We start from the raw sequence: 19,039 nt of genomic DNA, 5'->3' as shown, positions 1-19,039 counted from the left end.
GTTCCTTTCCTTAAGATAATCATCTAATTTCACTTCATCAACTATTGAGCTTAGATGAGTCCTGTCTAGGCATGCAAATTTCAATCTAATCTGGAGGGAAAGCATGCATCAATTCTGTGTATTACATTATATGACTTTTCATCCTTAATTCCATTGACGAAGACTAATGAGAGCCCCCTCTAGGTTGGTATTTCTATAGTGGGTGCCCTCTTGAATAGGCTTTGAACAATGTTCACATTGTCCCCTAATAGCATTGTTCTCTTTTTTTTCTATGTTCACATAGTCCCTAATAGCACTACTCTCATTTTTTCCTACATTCATGAGCTTGACTATAAAATCGTCTCTATAGCCCATTTTCAAGAACAGCTTGATAAAAAAGTCTTTAAGGCTACAGAAAGTTGCCTTCTCAATCAATTCAAGACTAGTAAACCAAAGTCCTACCCTTTTCTCATGGGCACAAATCAAAGTCTTAAGCTTCCTTCTCGTCTAATATCAAAATTTCAGCTTTTCAAAGCTATTATAAAAACTCTGCAAAGCTGTAGACATCCTTTTTTTCCTTGTGCTTATCAACTTGCTTAGCTACTATTGTGATTTTGGATTGTTTCTTAGCCATAGTATTCACACCCTATCTAGTAAGTAGACTAGTGACTAGAGAGGCAATGGCTTCCTTAGCTAAGGTATCATCAAGAAGACTTTTATGCATATATCCAGATATTGTATTTATGTATGTGCCCACCATTTTACCATCACTCACAGGTCTTCATACTCCATCTAACTCCTGTTTCTACTTGTTGATGACTTCCTTATCAAATTTCAACATTTATCTTATGGCTCTTAAGATAAGTGCCTTACAATTCTCAAGTCGCCTTGTAGGCTTCTAGCTATTGTCAATCAAATGGCCCTGCATTCGCTTATGTCCCTCTTGGAAGGCTCTCAAGGCCTATTTTCTCTTTTAAGTATTTGACCTTCAAATTTGCACATTTGACTTCTCTCTAATTCCCTTGGTCATTGACTTAGACTTTTAATTTCAAAAATTTATCCTCTGTTTTATTGTTACCATAGATGCTTTAATGGCCCTAAAGGAGTAGATTGTGCCTTTTAATACTTTCTTTTTATAATTTACATAACATCCAAGGTGCACGTAGAAGGATTCCATTCTTATCTACCCAATATACATACATCCTTCAACTTCTTATTGAAAGTCATCACATGCATACCTTTGGTTATCAAGCTTCCCTATTATGCGATCCCAAATTGCACAAGCCCTTAGTATCACGAGTGACTAATTGTTTCTGCCAACCTTAGAAATCATTATTTTAGCCTTTATGACCACCAAACCGAGTTCTTACCAATCGATTTTAGTTCAATTTTGACACTAGTTCAACTAGGATATACCGAACACTATTATTTTACTTTAGTTTTCAAGGTCTATCTCAAAATCCAAGCATCTAATTTTCATAAATTGCACATATCTGACTATGTTCACATCTCATTGCATATGTACTCAAAAATATAGCATATAAGCTCCAAAACCATGTCCTTGGACAAGCCAAAATATTGTTGAGCTATATGTAGATATCTTTCTTTCATCCTTCAATAGGTTTGTACAAAGCTTATACTCGTATACTTTGAAATTGATAACTTCTCTTGATATTGAAGATATGTACATTGCTCTGACAAACCTTGCCATTATGGCTTTTTGTTCTTGGTCAAATATGTTAGCTTTTTCTTGTGTTGATTTAACTATCCATTTAAGTAGAAATACATTAGTTACAACCTTTACTCTTACGAGTAAAATCTACCATTGAAATTTGAATGATCTTACATTGAGAGATCTTTGTCTTCTTTCTCCTTTTTTCATTCAATGCTTTTCATGAAAGAAACATTGTGTTTCTTCATGCTATATTCACTCCTAATTTTTCTCACCTTGTACATGGTAGGAATACCACCAATCCGTGGTTCACAAACTTCACAAATGTAGCAAATACCGAAAAGGTTTAAGAGAGTGTTGGACTAACACAAGGTTGTCCATCCCTCAATATCATCCAAGAAATGATAAGATAGAAAGGGAACCACACAAAGGTGACACTCCTGCATATATGGGAGTTACCATCAAAGGGAGCCAAGGCAAGGGAACCACATAGATAAATGGTTCTTGAAGGACGGCTATATTCCCAATTTTGTAGCATAATGGCTCCTATGATTTATCCTGAGAGAAGACTCCTGAAGTCTAATCCAGATGCTAGCTGAGTCTAAACAAACTGCTATGTGGAGCAAAAGAGTAGCACCACACAATCACCACTTCTCCTGGCATACAAGAAAACTGGTTCTTGAAGGATGGGCATATTCCCACTTTTGTAGAATAATGGCTCCTATAATTTATCCTCAGAGAAGACTCCTAAAGTCTAATCCAGATGCACCCTCCAAAAGGCCCTTACTAGTAAAAATGCAACAAAGGAAAGATCAATTCCTCACATGGACATACCTATCCCCTACTATGAGGCCATCTATATCATCCAAATCAAGGCATCCCACACCCACAAGACAAAGTATAAGCCTGCCCATACTGTACCCCATGCATTTTTTTTAAACTTGTGCATCATTAGACACAAACCAAGTATATGATTTGCCACATAGGCCTCTCTCTCTCTCTCTCTCTCTCTCTCTCTCTCTCTCTCTCTCTATATATATATATATATATATATATATATATATATATATATATATATATATACTACTCTCAAACAACCCAACTGTGTACACATGAAGCAGTAACATAAGTGGTAGGGGCAAGGTCAATCTTCAATTGCAAAACGCTTCAAAGCGGTTTATCTTTCCCGTAAGATACCAACCTTCAAAAGGAGGCCCATGCAATATAGCAACAAAGAGGCAACCTTCACAACAAAATTTGAGGCTACTGTTCATGTTTGAGGGTTGAACAAAGTAACATCCCTTTAAATGTGAGGTTAATGTCAATGTAAAATTTTACATATACATTGATACCTTGTTAAAATTCAGTGATTGTCAGAAAAATATTTAATAGCTTGTCCATATTCAATGGTTATCAGAAAGCATTCTGCCTGGTCAACCACGCTGCTGCAGTCTCATGTCCTTGTAAGAGAAGCTTTGACACAAGCAATTTTCCCCAAAATCTTGTGCGCCTGAGTTTGTAGGGTGGCTCTTTTGGACATCAAAAGCTTGCCCACTGTGTGCGACTGTAGTCTTCCACCATTCCACTGCATGACTCCCTTAAGATGAAAGACTGCACATTGATTGATGTAAAAGAAGCCCTCAACAAAGTTAGTTTACCACTGCCGCAATGAAAGCCTTTTTTGGAAGGCTAAGCCATATCAAAAGTTTACCACTGCCACTATCAAAGCCTTCATTTTTTGGAAGACTTAGCCATATCAAAAGGTAAACTTTTGGCTGATGAAAATCCAATCATCAGCAGAGAAGTAAGCTATGGTGCATTGCAGTATTCGCTGCAGTTGCAAACAAAATTTTTACCAATCTGTCGGAACAAAACATCATTTCAGGGGTGCACAACACAGAGATATATCTATGCCAGCAACCTCCATGGCATTGCAAACCCACTCTGGTACATCCCCTTGAGGAAACTGCACCAAAACCAGGAAACTCTTATCCACTTTTGAACTCACAATATCAGAAGAAATCACCATAGCTTTAAAGGCAATCTAGACTGGTAGAGAAACCTGTTTTCGAAGAAATTCTTGCACGAACCTGCAATTTTTAATAATCATCAGTTAGCAAGTTAGCATTACTTTTAAAAAGGGGCAAATCAGAACTTCGATACTTCAAAATTTTAACATCCATGGGCAACCATAATACTCACTCAGGAAACCGTTGTTGTAGTATGGACTCGTGTAAGTCACGACTCAGCTGGAGAAAGAGAAGCTTGCATCTTAGAATCACAGAGATTTAAACTACTATTATATGATTCAAGCAGCTAATTGCAACAATGATGCAAAACACGTCTGAAACAACTCACCTTCATCATGTAAGCCACATTGTGGTATGACACAAGCTGTGATCCTAAAGCATCTTTTGTTACAAGACTGTGAAGGTATGCACGCGTGTAACGTTTGCAAACCTAGAAAACCACAATCTGCTTTGCAATCAATTTGCAAAAGACATTAAGTGTAAGTCTGGTCATCTAGTGACTCAATCTCAAATTCTAAGAATAAGAAGTAAAGTACCATGCAAGAGCAAGTCTCATCCAAGGGTCGCAGATCGGTTGACATTGACGCATGTTTCAGCTTTAGAACCCCCTGTCATGGAGTGAAAACCATGATATCAAGCAGTTAAATACAAAATGACTCGTACACTGCATGCTGCAGTTAAGCTTTAAAACCTGCCCATTCATGGCATGTGAAAACTATTTCTCCTCTTCAGTTTTAGATTTTTCTGTTTGAAAACAACAGATAGGCTATAATCACAGTAAAAACTTCAAAGTATTTTAGAACCAAGAGCATCTATTAGAGACTTTCACTGTCTTAAGCATAACTATGCTCTTTCTAAGAGTGTCTGTCTTAAGTTCTTGCCATCAACTAACCTCAGGAACAAGTGCCGTGCCAAAGCGAGCTGTGCGTGTGGGATATACACAGTCATACATATCTGCACCTAATGCACTGCACACTACAATATCCAGGGGAAACCCAACCCCCTGCAAAAAAAAAACGAATGCACAAAACATAAGCAAAACTTCCAAGTACTCTGCAAGTTTCAACAAATAATACTAGTAGAGAACCCATTATTTAGCAAATGGTTGTATTTGCTACTGCAGAAAATGCAAATTCAATGACTCATCCCTATGTGTGAAAAGAATCCAGCGCAAAATGCTAAGAGGGGATGGAAAAGAAGCTGTCAAATCTACACATAGACTCATCGAAGTTTTGCGTATTCCTCTGATACTATTGCGTTCATCAGAAATCACATAACAAATTCCACTGCACTACATGCAAATCCAATAAACGACATTTTCTGTGATTAAAGTGGTATATGTATCTGATAGTTTTGCTTTCATCAGTAGCACATATTAACAATTTTAACACTAAACCTGCCAATGAAGTACATCAAATGTTGTGGGCAAATAAGTGATGATACATCAAAAGCTGTGGAGAAATAGGTAATGATGGAAATTGTTAAGAGAGGCCCAGAAATCTGAGCAAATAAACTTGGGCATTTTTGCTGGCATGTCCTGACCAGAAGAGCAGGCCATATGAAGAATTTACAAAGACCAACATCATAGAATTGCAGTCACAGTTTTAGTGGGGTCACATAAACATTTTTGTTGAGGTTTTCCAAAAGCAGCATTCATCAACAGGTAGCAGGTCTAGACCCACCTTACACTAGATCCAGTCTTGCCAGTTATCAAGGTTCAGATATAATACAGTTGACCAGCTCTCATGTTCAAATAACTCTTATGCAGATAATGATTTAGCCAAGTGTGGACTATGTTTGAGCAATCCAGAGCTGGTTCAACTAATTTAACAAATACTCAATGGGAAAACTTTCACTCCAATACTCATTCATAGAACTTGTGTTTAAGATCTATTTCACTATACATGCTGCGGTCCTGGGCATAAGTCATATACCACGCCCCTGCAGTGCACTGTATGTTTCCCAAGGGTTTTGCTGTATATCTCTTACTATTTTCAAATTGTATATCGCAATTCCCACTTGAGGTAGAAGTGTTATTTTGTTGTCTTCCTCTTTCTCTTGTTGAAGTTAATCCATGGGTCCTGTCTTGAATATATTGACAATGCATTAGTTTCAGTTTGAAATTTTTGTTACACGTGGTGCCTAACCATATTTTTAGACAGTTACAAGAACTATAAGAATCAGCATACCAATAGAAATTGCTGCAAGTATATTTGCCAAAGGTGAAACTCTAATCATAGTCCAGAAGGTGGACTTCTTATTTGAATCATTTCACTAGAAACTTTGGCAAAGACAAATGCTCCAAAAATCAACATGTACACACAAGTGCACAGAGAGATCACTTGTTTTGCACTGTTTCTGGATGCAGAGAAATGTTCGTGTGTCCTGAACTGCCCTGTTCTTTTTGTTCAAAATACAATCGACGAAACACTTTCTTGGTTACTATGACAACTCTTAACAAGGACGCTGCACACTTCATTTCTTATGAGTGTTACGCCGCTCATGTCACTTAACTTTAAATCGTCTCTCATTCACTACTGACCATGTCTGGAGCAAACTACCCAGAAGGTAGAAATCACCCAAGGACACAAAAAAGGTGGCAGTAAAAAAATCAGAGCAGAAAACAAGGTATGTGCAGGCTGTGGACCAGGTTACAAGCTCACAGCCTAGTAGCAGCTACCAGCCACCACCCAATACAAGCACAGACATGCCACAATACAAAGCACAACCCAACATAGATGCCTAAGAGAAGTAAGCGAAAAACGAGAGCTCGAACCCGTCATGCCTTTGCTGCCATCGCCCCCATCCAGCACCACCATCGCACCCACCCAGAGCCTCCCCTGCCTTCCACAGAACTCGCCTCCCCCTCCTCCCACCATCCAGCCTTCCCTCTCCCTCCGTCCTGTCGCACTGCACTGCCTTTCAGCAAACGCGCTGTGCCCACGCCCTCTCCCGCCAGCTCCACAACAGATTTCTCAAACACCCAGTCACTTTACTTTTCCCCAGACTCGCAATAAAGTACTATGGGCCAATACCTCTAGAGGTGGGGATCTTCATGGTTCATAAGTCGAGGGGCAAGGTCCATCTACTAGCACCACTGGATGGACCAAACTACGTTTTTTTCCTTCAATCCTCTCACTCTGGGGATTGGACGACGACACAAATAGAGGAGGAGTTGAAGAGTCGGGTGGAGGACCACATCTCCCAGTGGATGGGAGAAGAAGGACTAGCACTGTTTGCATAGCACTAGCCTAGTTGCATAATGGACATTAACTGGTGGGCTGGTGCCGAGGTCCCACACTTGAGCATTATCTTTGGAGCCCCTCCACAGTGGAGAGCTCCGCGGGATGTCATTGAGTGGCCCCTGGGCTAGTGCCGAGGTCCCACACTTGAGCATTATCTTTGGAGCCCCTCCACAGTGGAGAGCTCCACGGGATGTGATCGAGTGGCCCTTGGCACAGGCGGCCCGTTTCTACCAATGTATAGAGTCACGACTCCAGCATGGCTGATAGATGCATTGATAGTACCACCTGGAGCATCTGTGAAGAAAACTGCTAGGGTTTGCACCAAGGACACACAAAGTGTACAACCACAACAAAAACACAAAGAGACAAACGCAAACACAAAGGGCAAAACTCAAAAACTCAAACACAGAAACTCAAACACAAACAGAAGAAGGGAGAGAGAGAACATAACTCTTGAAGTGAATGAATGTTGTAAATGAATGTAAGAGTGTACAGTGTGCTCAAGGGCAGAGCGATATTGGAGTGTGACGTCCACCGAAGACGAATCCCAAGTCTGTGACCACCAGTTGGAGTGTACGAGTGCTGAATAGTGAATGGCAGCGGGCTGGTCACCAAAACGCAGCAGTTTCAAGTCTGTCAACTAGTAAACACAGCAGCATGCCGCCAATCGGAGGCTGAAAACTGCGCACAGTCTGCTATAAACAGCAAACTGAAAAAGTGTCTGATGTGGCTGGCGATGATTGGATGATCAGATTGCAGCAAATGAGGATGTCGCTAGCAGCTGACATCAACATGGATGAAGGCACCAACAGCATCAGCAAACACAGATGGAGTGGCAACAATCTTGAGGGCTGGACAGCCACATGGGAGAAGGCACGTGGAGTGAGAATCCTACACAGACGGAATGAGGCTGAATGGGGGCAGCCTGTCTATTTATAGATTGGAAGGGCGGCCCAAAAATTAGGGTTTCCACTAAACTCTCTCGAACCGCTCCCTGTTTTAGGGTTTTGCTCTAAAATAGCATTTTTTAGTGTGTTTTGGGACCGTTTAAGAGGCTAATCAGCAAGTAATGCATGTTTTAGCTCAACACCCCCTCCCAGACCCAAAACTGAGCTGAAAGGTGAGGCCACCCATTGTGATGTTTAGTGACCCCAAGGCGTCCCAACCCAAAGCAACCAAGGCATCGAACAAAGGGTGCACGGCGGCTGCCCAATGGCCTGCCAAGACTACAGAGGCGATGGTTATCTTACCAAGGGAATCCATGTAGTCACCCAAGAGAGGACAAGGCATCGGACAAAGGGTGCACGTCGGCTGCCCAATAGCCTACCAAGCCCTACAAAGGCGGATGGAACCACATGGAACTTTTTTTGAAAAAATAAGTGAGGTAAATGTTATGGGATGCGGCCAATTGAGTAAAAGTGACCCAGAAGACGGGAGTAGGTAGGATACACCCAACACATCAGAAAACAATACAAGCTAACCCATCCGCTCAAGGTGTTGATGACGAGAAAAATAGGTAATGAGGTATCCACGTGATGAAGGAGGACGGTGGTGTGATGGCATCTATCGCCGGTGGAAAATGCCTAGGATCCACTTAAGTGGTGCTCTGCACAATGAGATGCAAAGTATCCTACATGCTGAGGAATACTCATGCAGCAAGTGCCACTTGGATAGTGTGTGCAAAGGGTAAGATACGACAAGGGAGAGAAGCCGATGTCGAAGACAAAAGTGCTAAAGCTTGTAGAATACCAAGGAGAGTAGAAATTCTCCTCTCAACCTAGAGGTAGATGCCGAAGAAGGAAGAGCCTGATGTCAATCTTTGTATGGTGCCGAGAATCATAAGGAATGAAAGAAGAGGAAGTGGATGAAGCATCCCTCTAGAAGAGCAAGGTAGAAGTCACCGCCATGATAGCATCAAAAGAGATGCTGCACGATCTGCCTCGGGAGGGAAAACTGCCATGCTAGAAGAAGAGCAAGCACTCCTAGGATGATAAAACCATGAAAGGAACGGTGCGCATTCCCACGTATCTAGCCCAGGTAGAACCAAAGCAATCTACAAGTTAGCCCTACACTAAAAGATAAAACCCTACAAAAGAGATGAGAATCTGCAAACACAAAGATTAGTGGTAAGATGCTCCAAAGCAAAACATAACAGAAAAGGAAATCTAACTCAAAATAAATGCAATGAATGTGTATGTGTGTGAGTAAATGCAACGGAAGTCAAAAGAATGGAAAAGCTAAGGACAATGAATCCTATGGGCCCGACTCTAAGAGTGTGAAAAATGAATGCTAGATTCACTTAGGGTATCTGAAAGGACCTAGAGACATGCTAGTCTAAGAAGGTGGTCACGATCACGTATATCCAGTAGCAGAGCGCTGCCAAGGTAACGCTTGATGAGGTGGAAAGGAAGGTGAGATAGATGCATGAAGTACAATGGGATCAAAACCTGCGAACCAATCAACCAATCCCTCAGGGGTAGTGAAAGAGATGGGCTGCTAAGGCTATACTCGAGCCACATGTCCAGTAGCAACAACGGGTGTTGAAGGAGCAGATGAAGCAGGAGCGAAAGGCGTAGCCCCACTAGACTCTGTAGTGGTCTGTTGTGGCTTTTTAGGTGGAAGACCTTCGGCCTTGGAGCGACACTCCTCGCCCACATGGCTTGCTCTCTGGCAGTGTGTGCAAAACCGGTTTTTCTAAGGGAGTTGCTGCCAAATAGGTCTAGATTCTTTGGTTCCATTTGAGGAAGAGGAGTTACGCGTTGATTGGCTTGCCTTCACACCTTGCGAGTTCTTGCCACTAGTGGTTTTCCCTCCCGAAATAGAGACAACCAACCCCCTCTACTCTAAATAAGACTGGGATGAGGATTTCTTGTGGACTTGGTAATACAGCCTCGCGTAACACAAGAACTGGCACTCAAACTCGTAGAAGGTTGGCAATATAGGTTGGGAGATGATGTGGTGAATGAAATTAAAGTACTTTTCAGGCAACTTATTCAAGAAAAATGTAACCTAATCGTCATCTGACTTTGGAGAGCCAGTAGTGGCGAACTCGGTAAGTAGCCACCTATATTCAAACAGCTTGACTATCCTCCCCTTCTTTAATAAAAAACTCTTGAAGCTCAAAGTCAAGATTGATGTGCCGAGTACGATCACGAGTCACATAGCGGTCAAGAAGATGACTCCAACGCTCTGACGCGAGCGGAAAGTGCTGTAACTGAGAGTGAAACTCAGGAAGCAATCCCTGCATCAGCTTAACATTGGTTGTGGCATTGCGGGCTCTCCATTGACGGATTTAGTCAAGGTGAGCTAGTCGAGGGTCTAACATAGCTCTAGACCAATGACGAGGTCCCAAAGACCCTGGGACTCGAGCACTTGTTGCATGAAATTAGACCAAGTGGTGAATTTTGACCCGTTAAAACGGGCCTTATCCGTGAAGTGCTGGGAATAAAGGCCTCGCGCCTTTTAAATGTGCTCAGGTGTAAACACATCCTTAGCACTTGTACTTCCACATATATATCTATCTAAAAATCTAAAGATACTCACTCGTCATTGTATCTAAAAACGTGCTCACTCTCTACTCTACTCTCTCTGGCTCTCACTGCACGTGGGACAGTCTGTCTCGATCTTCGTGCCTAACCGGTCCTTCCCTACAAACTGGTATCAGAGCATAAGGTGCTACAGACGATCGTCATGCTGAGGCAGAAGACCAGCGTGGGGACGAGACAACTCAAAGGCGAGCAGGAGAGTCACAGGCGACAAGGCCAGACAACAGCGAGGAGAGAGTGGCGAACTCGCGACCAACTGACAGGCGTCTCCAGCAAATGTGACGTGCAGACAGTGGGTAGCGGGAGCAACAGTCGATTGCAGCAAACATGGACCAGGCGTGCAGCTACAACGCTGACGAACACCAGGCGACGAGGCAACCACCACACCACAGCAGGCAGCGACGAACAAGTCCCACGAACAGCGTGTGCAGTAGTCGGCAAGCAACTTTCGTCGGGACACATCGCGCGTGGCGGGACAGTCGAACAGAATCAACGGACCCCGTCACAATTTTTTTAAAATCTTTTTTTTTTAAAACAAAAAAGTCAACTTCTTTACGGAGTTTTGCGCGCCAGGCACAAAAGGCCAGATTTGTATAATTTTGGCCCAGAAATTTGGGGCTTCTTCAAACTCAGTACTCTTCATGCAAAATTGAGAAAACTGCGTCAAAATTGCACACATTCTGCGCATTTGAATTAGGGATTTCGCCAAAATTGTACAAATTTTGCTCATCTGAGTGAAATTTCTCAACATTGGACCCATAAAATTTGGGGCTTTTTCCATATTTGGAAAATGTAATACAAGACAAGCAAATTTGTCTCAAAAATTATAGGAATTTGTATAATTTTTCCTCTAACATTTGGGGCTTTTAATGTACATGCACAGATTGGGCTGAAATTTATCTTATTTCTCAATATTGAGGCACATTGGACCCCGTGCAATTTGGGTAAAATTTGTGCAACATTTGGTCATTTTATATACATGCAGGTTGAATTCCGCGCAATTTGGATATCAACACTTGGTAAAATTTGGGGGTTTTACTGAAATTGCTCTATTTTGGCAAAATTGGCTTGTCCTATGCATGCCAAAGGAAATGCCAATGTGTGTTTGATGCTTTGAGCACAAAATTTTGGCCGTTCGTGTCAAATTTTATGCCCCTAAGTACATGTACAACAAAAATTACAACTGAAATTTTGGGATTCCTCATGTAATGTGATGCACATGCCCTTGAAACAACTGTAATCAATTGGATAATGCTGTAGCACATGGTTTGGTGCTTCGGAAAATTTAATTACAAATCTAAAATCTGTGCTTCTGCGTGGTAATTTATTGCTGATTGGTAATTGTTTGTACCTTGGTCACTTGGGTGACATTTTGAGCTTGCATTTGCTGGTTTTTTTGTCACATTTGGGCTGAAAATCATGGTTGGCAGCAATGACAACAGTAATTTGATACACATAAAGAATCTTGAAGGCGCACACAATTTTGCAATTTGGCAAAAGCAATGCTACAATATCTTGTTACAACAGAAGCAAGCAAAGCCAATCAAAACCAAAGGAACAAAGCCCACGGACATGGATCAGGACGATTGGGATGAGTTAAATGAGCTTACACGCTTAACCATAGAGCTATCAATTTCTGATGCCTTGCTCTTCAACATTGAAGGTTTGGAGTCTGCATATGCTACATAGACTAGACTAGAAGAACTGTATACACAAAAGAGTGCTGCAAGCAAAGTGTATTGGCTGAAAAAGCTTATGGATTTGCGTATGAAAGAGGGTATAGCAATGTCTACTCGCTTGAGTGAGTTTAACTCCATTTTCAGCCAACTGGTTGCCTTAAAGTTCATGATTGATGAGGAATTTAAGGCTCATTTATTGCTTTGCACTCTACCAGAGAGTTGGGATACATTCAAGACTGCTATGAGCAATCCTAATGTAATCCTTTTGTATGCTGATGTAGAGAGTGCTCTACTTATGAAAGAGATGAATCGGCAAAACAATGCATCCAGTAAGTCTTCCAGTGCTTTGTATACTAGGGGCAGATCACAGCAAAAGGGCAAATATGATTGCAAGGGACGCAATAAATCACATGGCAAAGATGTTGAATGCCACCATTGTGGCAAGAAGGGTCACTTTAAACGTGACTGCTACAAATGGAAGAAAAAGAAAGGAAAAGTCAAGAAGACAGATGATAACAAGGAAGAGAAGAAGGATAAACAACCTAAGAAGAGTAGTGTAAAAATTGAAGAGGTAAATGTAGTCACTCATGACAATTATAGTGGGAGTGATGTACTCTTTGTCTCTTTACACTTTGGTCCATGCCTTACTTGCAGATAAAGATGATGACGTGCATACCTGGATTCTTGATTCAGGTGCTTCCTTTCATGTCACCTCTCATCGTGAGTGGTTTTCCGCCTATACAAGGGGTCGACATGGTGTTGTCCATCTTGGGGACAACTATGCATGTGAGATTGCAGGTATTGGCAGTGTGCAGTTACAGTTTCAGCATGGCTCTGTCTTCATACTTCAGCATGTAAGGCATGTACCTCAACTCAAGAAGAGCTTGATTAGCACAAGATAGCTAGATGATGATGGTTTTCATACCACATTTGGTGATGGAAAATGGAAGATCTGTAAGGGATCTAGGGTTATTGCCAGAGGTTGCAAGAGTGATACTTCGTGTCCACTTCATGTATCTAGTGTGAGTGACCATGTTGTTGCGTGACCGAGCAACCAAGCATTTCTTTGTGGCATGGCCAGTTGGGACACATGAGTCAAACAGGAATGAAAGTGTTTTCTCGTTTGGGTTACTTGTCATGTCTTCGTTATGCTAATTTTGAGCATTGTAATCATTGTATTTATGGCAAACATACACAAACGTCTCACAAAAAGTCTCTTTCTTTGAAATCTTCTCCTCTAGAGTTAGTACATTCAGATGTATGTCAAATGCCACGATTATCTTTAGGGGGGAAGAAATATTTTGTCACCTTTGTCAATGATGCTACACGGACGGTATGGGTTTATCCCATTCATAGTAAGGATGAAGTACTTGATAAGTTTAAAAAATTCTTGGCATTGGCTGAAAATCAGACAGATAAGACACTTAAGTCTCTTCGCTCTGACAATGGTAGTGAATATGTGTCCAAGGCCTTTCAGGCATTTTGTGACAACAAAGGGATAAAGAGTGAGTTCACTACCCCTCATAATCCACTCCAAAATGAAGTTGCAGAGTGTATGAATCGGACCATACAAAATAAGCTCCGTACGATGCTATCTCATGCTGGTTTTTGGGCAGAGGCTGTTATGACAGTCGTTCACTTGATTAATCACTCACCAAACAGGTGTGTGTATGTGTGGGTGGGGGAAAGGGGGGGGGGGGGGGGGGGGGGGGAAGGGGGGAGGGGGGGGAGGAGTGGAGGTTTCCCAAGAACCGTGGTCAAGCAAGCCACCTTCATATGCTCATCTGAAAGTGTTTGGCTGCAAGGCTTTTGTGCACAACATAAAGAAATATGTAGCAAACTTGAGCCAAAGTCCTGTAAATGCATTTTCCTAGGATATGGTGGCGAGGGTGAAATGGGATATAGATTGTGGAATTCCAAGAAAAGGAAAATAGTACGAAGCAATGACGTTATCTTCCGAAAAGATCGCATGCACAAACAGCCTGAAAATCTGAGGAGGTCCGTAGGGTTGTATTCCGAGAAGAAATACCTTTTGGACAGCAAAATGTGCCCATTGTACAGCAGCAAATACATGGTGTAAATGAACCAGTAAATGCACGAAATGATGCTGGAAATGATCAGCCAGCTGTTGCCCATGAAAATGAGCCGTTACATATGCAAGAACAGCCACGACAGCAAGCTGTTAATGCTGATTTGCAGGCTGAAATGCCAGGACAGCATTCTGAAAATGGAAATTTGCAAGAACAGCCAGCAAACAATGACCATTGGGTTAGGAGATCGTCTAGGGCTACTAGACAACCTAACAAGTTTGTTCCTGGTGCAATTAGTGTGGCTGATTATGTCATGTTGACAAACCGTGGTGAACCATCTTGCTTCAAGGAAGCAATGGACAGACAGGACAGCAAGAAATGATATAAAGCCATGCTATCAGAGATGGAATCTCTTAAAAAAAATGGCACTTGGAACTTGGTGCAATTGCCTAAAGGGCAAAAAACTCTTCCATGCAAATGGGTTTACAAGATGGTCACTTTTGGTTCCTCACCAAAGTGCAAAGCAAGATTGGTTGCAAAAGGGGTACAAGCAGGAGCATGGAATTGACTTTGATGAGATTTTCTCTCTTGTAGTCAAGATGACTACATTGAGAACCATTTTGGGCTTGGTTGCAATTGAGGATATGGAGCTCATACAGATGGATGTAAAGACTGTGTTTTTACATGGTGATCTGCATGAAGACATATATATGCAACAACCTAAAGGGTTTGTTGAACAAGGGAAGGAAAAAATGGTATGTAAACTCAAAAGGAGTTTGTATGGGCTGAAACAAGCACCAAGAGAATGGTATCATAAGTTTGATACATTCATGTAGTCCCAAGGCTTTCATAGAAGTCAAGTGGATCACTGCTTGTACACCAAGAAGGCAGCAGATGGTAGCCTGGTTATCTTGGTTTTGTATGTTGATGACATGTTGATTGCTGGCAAGGATACTCATGCCTTGGATTCATTGAAGCAAAGTCTTCATGGTAGCTTTGACATGAAGGATCTTGGTGATGCAAATCACATTCTTGGCATGCGAATACTTAGAGATAGATCGAAAGGCTTACTCTATCTATCTCAACAGGAGTATATCTTCAAAGTTTTGCAGCATTTCAATATGGAGGGGGTAAAACAATTGGGGTTCCATTGCCTCTATATGTGAAAGTTAGAGGACAGCCCTACATCTCATGATGAGAAGACTGAAATGGCCAAGATACCATATACTTCAGCTGTTGGCAATTTAATGTATGCTATGATTGCTACACGTCCTGACATTGCCTTTGCAGTGGGAGTGGTTAGCAGATGCATGGCAACCCCTGGCAAGAAGCATTGGGATGTAATGAAAGGTATTATGAGATACCTCAAAGACACAAAAGAGTTGTGCATCTGCTTTGGAAAGCAGAAGGCATCTGTTGTTGACTTTACAGATGCAGACTATGATGGTCATGCGGACTGCAAGAAGTCCAATTCTGGGCATGTGTTTACTCTCACAGGAGGAGCAATCTCTTGGATTTCCAGGCTACAAAAGTGTGTTGCATTGTCTACTATAGAGGCAGAGTATGTGGCTGCCACTGAGGCATGCAAGGAGGCTTTATGGCTTTCACGTCTGGTGGGAGAGCTTCACATCACAGAGTTACTTGTTCTCCATTGTGATAGTCAGAGTACTATCATGCTAGCACGGAATCCTGTCTTTCATGCAAAGACAAAGCACATACAGGTGAAGTACCACTTCATTAGAGATGTACTTGACAGCAAAAGCAATGAGCTTGTCAAAGTGCATACAGATGATAACCATGCAAACCTTCTCGCGAAGCGTATTTCAACAGAGCGGTTTGCTCATTGTCGACAGATGATGGGAGTTGGATAGATATACGTATTTTAGCTTTGTACATACCTAGACTTAGCTGATTCTTTTCTTCTCTTAAGGCACATTGCCTTTAGGTGGGAGTTGTTGGAAATAAAGGCCTCCTGCCTTTTTAAATGTACTCGGGTGTGAACACACCCTTAGCAATTGTACTTACACATATATCTCTATCTAAAAACCCAAAGATACTCACTCGTCATCGTACCTAAATACGTGCTCACTCTCTCTAGCTCTCACTATGCGTAGGACAGTCTGTCTCGATCTTCGTGTCTAACCGATTCCTACATAAAGGCATTCTTGGCCGTTGCAACAAGAGTAGTAGTACTCCGAGATGGATAGTGTGAAAAAGTGTAGTGGGGGTAGGATAGGGGAGTGGAGTACACTTGGGAATAGATCCCATAGTATCCACCAAGCATGCGGATAGTGCGGAAGGTGGATCGATAGGTAGGGATGGGTTGACTAGGCATGGGCATGGTAGCCACATGAGAAACCCAAGGAGATGGGATGGAAACACAAGGAGCAAAAGATGTGAATCCTTGCATAGGTGTAACCCAAGGAGAGTGTGAAGACACATCATAAGCTGAGGATAGAAACCCCTCCATGTGAGTGATCATGTGAGATGTGAAGCTGGGGATAGTCAAGGGGATACCCAGCAAAGTCAACCTAGGAGTGTAATCCAAGGTTTTGGAAAGATAAGAGGTAATCAAGGTGGAATATAGAAGAGGATGGGATGGGAGGAAAGTGAGAAGTGCATGTGATATGCTCAAATAAAACAGAAGCTATAGATGTACCTGAATTCCGTCTGCTTCGTGAGCCTTCTCTATTGAAATTTGCATACGCAAAGCCATTCAGATCCTGTACCTCAAAAGAAAAAACAGGCGAGAGTTTTGATTCATGCAACACAAAAGAATTGTACAAACCTAACATTGGACTTGGTTGAGATGTTGAAGATGGATTGCCAGACGTTCCGAATGTCGTATGTTCTCCATGATCGGAGAGGTGGCTAGCCTCACCAACCAGTCTGGATGTGGTAGCAAAACTAGTAGGAGGGATGTAAACATCACCGTACTTGTTGCGATAATACTTCTCAAAGTCCTCTGTCATGTTAGTGAAATCTGGTGAAGGTGGAGTGTCGTTCTCCTCACCCAGTCCATAATGCCGTCTCAAGGCCTCCAATGATGGAGAAGCCTTATAAGATATCATAGGAACTGGAGAAAAAGGTGTCTGGGACATTGTGATTCCGTTACAAGTCATATTGTGTGCCTCGCTCAAAGACTAGCTCTCTACAATATCCACAAGATACTCTTTACAAGACCACTGGCTCTGATACCATGTGAAGAAAACTGTTGGGGTTTGCACTGAGGACACACAGAGTGGTCGCCGACCACGACAAAAACACAAAGAAATAGACGCAGACACAAAGGACAAAACTCAAACCCTAAACACAAAACTCAAAAACTCAAACCCTAAATGCAAAACTCAAAACTCAAACACAAGCAGAAGAAGGAAGAGAGAGAACACAACTCTTGAAGTGAATGAATGTTGTAAATGAATGTAAGAGTGTACAGTGTGCCCAAGGGCAGAGCAATGTCAGAGTGTGACGTCCACCGGAGACGGATTCCAAGTCGGTGACCACCAATCGAAGTGTAGGAGTGCTGAATAGTGAATGGCTGCAGGCTGGTCACTAAAACGCAGCAGTCTACAGGCGGGAAACTGGAAAACGCAGCAATGTACCGCCGATAGGAGACTGGAAGCTACGCACAATCTATTATAAACAACAGGCTGAAACAGTGTCTGATGTGGCTGGCGATGACTGGATGATCAAATCGCAGCAGATGATGATATCGCCAACAGCTAACATCAGCACGGATGTAGGCGCCACCAACAGGAGTAACCACAAATGGAGTGGCAGCAATCTCGAGGGCTGGATAGCCACGTGGGAGGAGGTTGATGGCTGAAATCTGCACGTGGAGCAAGAAACCTGCACAGACAGAATGAGGTTGAATGGGGGCAACTTGTTTATTTATAGATGTGGAAGGGCGCCCCAAAAATTAGGGTTTTCACTAAATTCTCTTGAATAACTCCCTGTTTTAGGGTTTCCACAAAACTCTCTCGAACCACTCCCTGTTTTAGGGTTTTGCTCTTAAAGAGCATTTTTTAGTGTTTTGGGGCTGTTTAAGAGACTAATCAGCAAGTAATGCATGTTTTAGCTTAACACATCTATCGCCGCTTGTGTATGAGACCACAGGATGATAGTGATAAGGAGGGTTCTATGGATCAGATTGGATATTCGAGACTCATGTCTTGGAGTCCTCGATGTCTATGCTCCTACAAAGGTTAGGGCATGCACTAGGTTCTGGGTGGAGATCACAAATGGACTCCCAGAGGTAGACTCGTAGATAGTTGGAGGAGACTTCAACAACCTAGAGGCTTTGGAGGACCAACAGGGCAGAGGTAGAAACTACCAGGGCATGGCTGGGAAGGAGCAGGAGGCATGGGAGGTCTTTCTACTGGCAATAGGAGCATGCGATGCCTGGAGAGACTCTGCCTTCCACAGGAGGAAAAGATCACTGGACTTCTCTTGGGGATACAAACGGCTAGGTGGAGTCCTGCTGGAGCGGTTGGATAGGTTTTATGTGAGAGAGTGGGGAGGCTCTCGCGGAGGCCAAACTGGGCAGTTGGCGGGCACTACGTTGTCCAAACATTGCCCGATTCTCCTAATACTTGATGCCCCACCATCTGCCCTAGACACACAATCATGTCCGATCCCTGACTCAATCTATAAGAGGGAGGAGGTGACGAGACAGATAGAGCAAATTTGGACCAAGAAGTGGGGCATGAGGGACCGCATCGCAGAGGAGGTTGCAGAGGTCCTAGCTGAGTTGAGTAGTATCTGCCAAGAGGCAACCATACACGCCATGTAACAGAGCTGGGAGGAGGAGAGAGCACTGCGGCAAGACCTTGCAGCCACGCAGAGATTATTACAGGAGG

General features: G+C 42.6%; 1 protein-coding gene across 2 annotated transcripts in view; it reads right to left on the bottom strand.

Moving 5' to 3' along the window:
• Positions 1-2,790: 2,790 nt before the first annotated feature.
• LOC148033872 (uncharacterized) overlaps positions 2,791-19,039 on the bottom strand; it is a 72,334-nt gene continuing 56,085 nt past the window's right edge. Inside the window, exons 11-16 of one of the 2 annotated variants that reach the window (XM_087681878.1) lie at positions 4,574-4,684; positions 4,218-4,289; positions 4,010-4,111; positions 3,854-3,900; positions 3,714-3,741; positions 2,791-3,617 (exon numbers count right to left, since the gene is read on the bottom strand). In XM_087681878.1, coding sequence (XP_087538004.1) covers positions 3,528-3,617; positions 3,714-3,741; positions 3,854-3,900; positions 4,010-4,111; positions 4,218-4,289; positions 4,574-4,684 — 450 coding nt within the window. In that variant the 3' untranslated portion in view covers positions 2,791-3,527. Of the gene's footprint in view, positions 3,618-3,713; positions 3,742-3,853; positions 3,901-4,009; positions 4,127-4,217; positions 4,290-4,573; positions 4,685-19,039 lie in introns of those variants that run through there. The other variant, XR_015691387.1, reaches the window with a different exon arrangement.

Source organism: Lygodium microphyllum, chromosome 7, assembly GCF_053477565.2.
Source record: "Lygodium microphyllum isolate KBCC chromosome 7, Lygodium_microphyllum_v1.1.10, whole genome shotgun sequence".
NCBI lineage: Eukaryota > Viridiplantae > Streptophyta > Polypodiopsida > Schizaeales > Lygodiaceae > Lygodium > Lygodium microphyllum.
This window is presented reverse-complemented; position numbering and strand designations above follow the sequence as displayed.